Raw genomic sequence first — 5,259 nt, forward strand, 5'->3', positions numbered from 1 at the left:
CCAGTGCTCCTAACTGACCGCTGAGCATCTCTCCAGCCCTGGCCTTTGTTTACTTGAGATAAGTTCTTGCTATCTAATTCAGTCCAACCTTGAATTGTTGAGCTTCCTGTCTCAGTCTCTTCTTCACTGCTGGCAACACAGGCTTATGCTAAACACTCAGCTTATGTGGCACTGGGACTCAAAACCACAGCTTATCTCATTTTAGGTAAGTACTCTACTGACTGAGTTACATCTCCAGCCCTTGTGAGTAGCTTTTGGAAGATTATCCCTGCTCATTAGTCTTCTGCTCCTACAGCTTTGGCCAGATTCCCTGACTTCGCTGCTACTAAAATAGTATGTAATTTTAAAACAACAGAGACCATGGAGCTGGTGATAAGGCTCAGTGGTTAAGAGCATGTGTTGCTCCCGAAGAGGACCTGGATTAGGTTCTAACACCCACATGGTGGCTCACCACCATCACTGACTCCAGCTCTGGGGGACTCCCGTGTTCTCTTCTGGCTTCTACAGTTCTCAGGCACTATGTGGTACATACATACAGACTTTGCCAACCATAGACATGTTCCTTATTATTAAAAGTAATACTTAATGACAGCAAATACTTTCTTTATATTGTATGGTTCTTCAGAATCTCAGAAAGATTCCTTGAATCTTCCATGGAGTAAGGTAAAATCATGCGGGGCAAAATCTCAGTTTAAAAACGTCCCAGGAAGGGCTGATTCCAACTCTGACCAATATCAAGGAGGGAAATCTCTTCAATCCATGTGAACGAGTGTACCATTCATGGGGAAAACTGGACACGAGGGTGAAACCTATGGGTGCTGCCTAGTGCCAAGTCTCAGATGTGAGTCTGAGTTCTGTGATGCTGAGGTGGGACACAGAGAAGCCAGGCAGGTAGTTCTCAGGTATGTGTTTTACTCAGGAAAATCTAAGGCAGGGACCCATTGGGTGCTGTGACCCATTCCACACTGGGGGCCAGGGCCTCATGCCTTCCACCACCTCAGCACACCCAGGTTTGATAAGGACGCCTGAGCTGAGGGGGAGCATCTGAGACCACTGTTGTAGAATGGATATAAAAACCTGATAAATGAAAGGCTGGATTAATTGAAAGTGTTTTATGATTTGGGGCAAAAGAAAAAATGTTTCCTCCAAATTACCTTAATCTTCACCTCCTTCTCAGTTCTCTTGTGCTTATCCGCCTCCTTCCTTCTCCATCTCTCCTCTTCCCTCCTTTTCCTTTTCTCTTCTTCCCGGAAACGCTTCTTTTCCAGCTCCCTCCTCCTCCGCTCTTCGCGTTTTTCTTCTCGAATTCTCTGAAGGTTTAGCCAAATACAGACGTAAATTGTATGGAGAGAAACAGCAGGCACAGGATAGATATTCACCAGGCAAAACGTCACCTACCTGCTTTTCTAGTTTTCTAGTTTTAATATATTCCAAAAGAGGTGTGGTTCTTCTGGCTGAAAAACAAAAATTGAAATGCATTACATATCATTTATAAATTGAGATTTATTTTAAATACTTGTTTCCAATTTAATATGTAAAAAATTAGGGGAAGAGGGCTGGAAAGATGGGTCAGAGGTTAAGAGCACTGGCTGATCTTCCAGAGGTTGTGAGCTCAATTCCCAGCAACCATATGGTGGTTCACAACCACCTATGACAAGATATGTTGCTCTCTTCTGGTGTGCGGTCAAACATGCAGATAGAACACTGTGTGCATAATAAATAGATAAACAAACAAATAAATCTTTTTTTTTAAAATTAGGGGAAGAATATTATCTCTAAAATTCACATGAGTATGTCCTGTACCCGGGGCATTGTTATTCAATTATTGCAAATCCAAGTACTTTGGAGGTACTGATAATTTTGCATACAGTAGGCACGCCTTTTTAAAGCTTTTTATTAGCATATATCAATTATACACGATAATGGGTCAATATGACATTTTCATACATGCCTATAATTTTGATCACATTTACACTCTCCATGACCCATCTTTGACCTCTCCTGCCCCTCAGACCCCTTTCTTTCTCTTTCCAGCTACCCCTCCTACTTCCATGGTCTACCTTCCCTGTTGCTGTCTGGTGACCCAGAGAGTTTAATTAGGGCTGATTTAGGGTTCCAGGCGAGTGGCTGTGGCAGGAACACAGGTGACGGTGGAGACAAGGCACATGATTCTTTTTCCTAAAGTCGTCAGAGAATATTGCTCCCATTCGTGTGCATGTGATAGCCTCTCAAATGGTACTAATATCTTTTCAGGCTTTTGATGAACCATAGCATTTACATATTTACTTTGATGTCATGCAAATTGTTGGAATTTTTTGCTTTTCCACTTTTTAGTGTTTTTTTTAAGGTTTATTTTTACTTTATCAGTATGAATGTTTGTCTGCATGTATGTCTATGCACCATGTTCATGCCCAGTGCCTGCAGAGGTCAAAACAGGGTGTCAGATTCCCCAGAACTAGTTAGTACTGGTAGCGGGCTGCCATGTGGCTGCTGGGAACTGCTCAGGTCCTCTGCAGAAGCAACAAGTGCTTCAACCACAGAACCATTTCTCCAGTCCCAATAATACAAGGTCTTGAATACATGCCAATCTAATCCCAAAATCCAACATCTGAAATGCCTTTAACCACAGTTTGAGCACTGCCATAATGGCACAGTGGGAAAGTCTACACGGGATTTTATGGGACAGGTCTGACAGAGATGTATTACAAGTGTCTTATAAAACTGCCTTTGGGCTGTGTGTAAAATACATAGAAAACACAAACTGTATCTTTTTTTAAAAAAGATTTTTAAAAGATATTTGTTATGTATATTCTGTCTGTGTGTATGCCTGCAGGTCAGAAGAGGGCTCCAGACCTCATCAGAGATGGTTGTGAGCCCCATGTGGATTCTGGGAATTGAACTCAAAACCTTTAGAAGAACAGGCAATGCTCTTAACCGCTGAGCCATCTCTCCAGCCCCACAAATTTTATCTTTAGATTTGTGTTCCATCTCAATGTTTTATTACATATATGCAAATATTCCAAAGCCCCAAACAGAACATTTCTGGTCCTTATCATTTCAGATATTCAATCTCCTTTATACTCAGTAAAACCAGAATAATGTGAAATTAACTCTAAAGTTTAGAAAATGATTCCATTCAGCCCTGCTGACCGAAAAGCAGCCATTCCACTGTCTAAAGAACACACCCAGCTTCTACCTTGATGTCACCTCTCCTGCTCCTCAGCCCTCATATCTGATTGGGATGGCAGGTGCCCCAGCATGCTACAGGCCTACAGGCGTCCCTCACTAGAGGGACTAGCTCCAAAGGGAGGCGTTGCATGGCCTCCAAATGTAAGGACATGGTGAGAAGCTAGGAATCGTTTGGGTCTGCCTATAGCTCTTTAAGATCTTTTTTTTTTTTTTTTTTTTTTTTCGAGACAGGGTTTCTCTGTGGCTTTGGAGCCTGTCCTGGAACTAGCTCTTGTAGACCAGGCTGGTCTCGAACTCACAGAGATCCGCCTGCCTCTGCCTCCCCAGTGCTGGGATTAAAGGCGTGCGCCACCATCGCCCGGCTAGCTCTTTCAGATCTTACACTGAATGGGGCTGGGAAGAATCCTTGGGCGCTCCTGAGAGCTGGCATGACATTTCCAGAACTGTGAGGTTCAGAAACTATTAGAAGTCTGAGAACGCCCATGGACATGGGTCCCTAAATTCAAACCAGGGACCTCTGAGACCCTGACCTGACAGATGAAATGGTTCTCGGCCTTAAATGGAATGGACATGGTCAGATGCCCACATCTTATGGCAGCTGCTGTGGCCAGGGATGGAATCAATCCTGCAGAAATGAATTTATTTTAAAGAGATCCTTTGGCTATCAGACTAACAAAACAATGGATGCCAAGATAAAGTTTAGTAACATGACACACTTCCTTCCCTAATTACTGGATCACAAAATTTTACAAGGCTCAAGGAGTTGATGGGGTTTGCTGAGTCTGTGAAGGGCCACGTCTCAGAGCTAATCCTAGGCCTGTCCGTTCCAAAGACCCTGTTTCACTCAACAACACCAGCACTCCTGCCGGCGTCAGTCCATCAGGATTCTGTTTACACCTTATTTGTTAGGCTTGCGCATGAGACTCCATGGAAGGTTAAAAGCTAAGAAAAGACTGGCAACTGCTATCAATTGCATGGTGAAGACTCAGACTTCCAAGGAGAAGCAGCAAGCACAGAAGTACGGCTGGGATAAACGCGCCACACGCGTGAGGACAGCGAGTGAGTCCCTGGCACTTGTGTCATCAACAGGCAAGCACCTCTGGCAATATAATGAGATGACAGGGACAGAGGCCTAGCACTCTGTGGTCAAAAGTACAGAATACTGTTTCTATCAAGCCTGTAACAAAAAGAAATTTTACCCTCATCTGGAAAAAAGGAGAATTAAATACATAATCCATTAGTAAGAATCTCAATAAAGAAACAAGCAGAACGGACCCAGGAGCTCTCTCGTCTTCACTTCTATCTCTCCCAGAAGCGTCTCAGGACTGGCACCGGCTTTTTCTTCCTCCAAGCTGTATGTCTCCAGAAACTGTTTATATTCTGGGTCTGTAAATTTAAAACAGGATGAATGAGTGAACAGCTACATCTCCCTCTCCAACGACAGTCAATGTTTGATCAGCACGTTTAATCTGTGGGCTTAGAATTCAGCCTTTGAAAAGGAAGGGCTCACCATCTTCAATGCTTCCAGTCTTGGTGTCCTTTTTCTTCAGCTTCTTCTTGGCAATCTTCTGGAACGGAGCAAACTCCACCACTGCAGGATACTCCAGGCCTTTTATAGAGACATGTGCCAAATGTCACTATGAAACTGTACCGTCCTCACTGAGGAAAACAATATCAAACTTCCATGGGGATGAAGCATGGCAAGTGACTGCTTTGGGAAGAGTGGGTGGCAAAGAAGCCAGTCTTTACTATATGACATGGCCCCAGCCTCAAACCGCTCACTTGAAAAGGGAGGAAACTCAGCTACTTCACATGACTTCCAAGTAATTTATGGAGTATCATCAATTAGTTTTGTTTTGTTGTTGTTGGTTTGGTTTTTCAAGACAGGGATCCTCTTCCAGTCAGTGTTTTTGTTTGGTTCTGTCTAGTTACAACTGACTATTTTAAAGCAGGATTCTTTTTTTTTTTTTAAATGTGCATTAGTGTTTTTGCCTGTGATGTGGGATTCCCCTCTGTATGCCATGAATATGTTTCATTGCCATTGGTTAAAAGAAGCTTCTTTGGCCTATG

The 5,259-nt window shown here is 43.2% G+C and overlaps 1 protein-coding gene across 2 annotated transcripts in view; it reads right to left on the reverse strand.

Moving 5' to 3' along the window:
- Positions 1 to 5,259, reverse strand: part of Upf3a (UPF3A, regulator of nonsense mediated mRNA decay) — a 16,426-nt gene that overhangs the window by 2,176 nt on the left and 8,991 nt on the right. Inside the window, exons 4-7 of one of the 2 annotated variants that reach the window (XM_005366249.3) lie at positions 4,700 to 4,798; positions 4,465 to 4,575; positions 1,399 to 1,454; positions 1,155 to 1,310 (exon numbers count right to left, since the gene is read on the reverse strand). In XM_005366249.3, the coding sequence (XP_005366306.2) occupies positions 1,155 to 1,310; positions 1,399 to 1,454; positions 4,465 to 4,575; positions 4,700 to 4,798 (422 nt within the window). The remainder of the gene's footprint in view (positions 1 to 1,154; positions 1,311 to 1,398; positions 1,455 to 4,464; positions 4,576 to 4,699; positions 4,799 to 5,259) is intronic. The other variant, XM_026788786.1, reaches the window with a different exon arrangement.

This window comes from Microtus ochrogaster, unplaced genomic scaffold (assembly GCF_000317375.1).
Source record: "Microtus ochrogaster isolate Prairie Vole_2 unplaced genomic scaffold, MicOch1.0 UNK7, whole genome shotgun sequence".
NCBI classification, from domain to species: Eukaryota; Metazoa; Chordata; class Mammalia; order Rodentia; family Cricetidae; genus Microtus; species Microtus ochrogaster.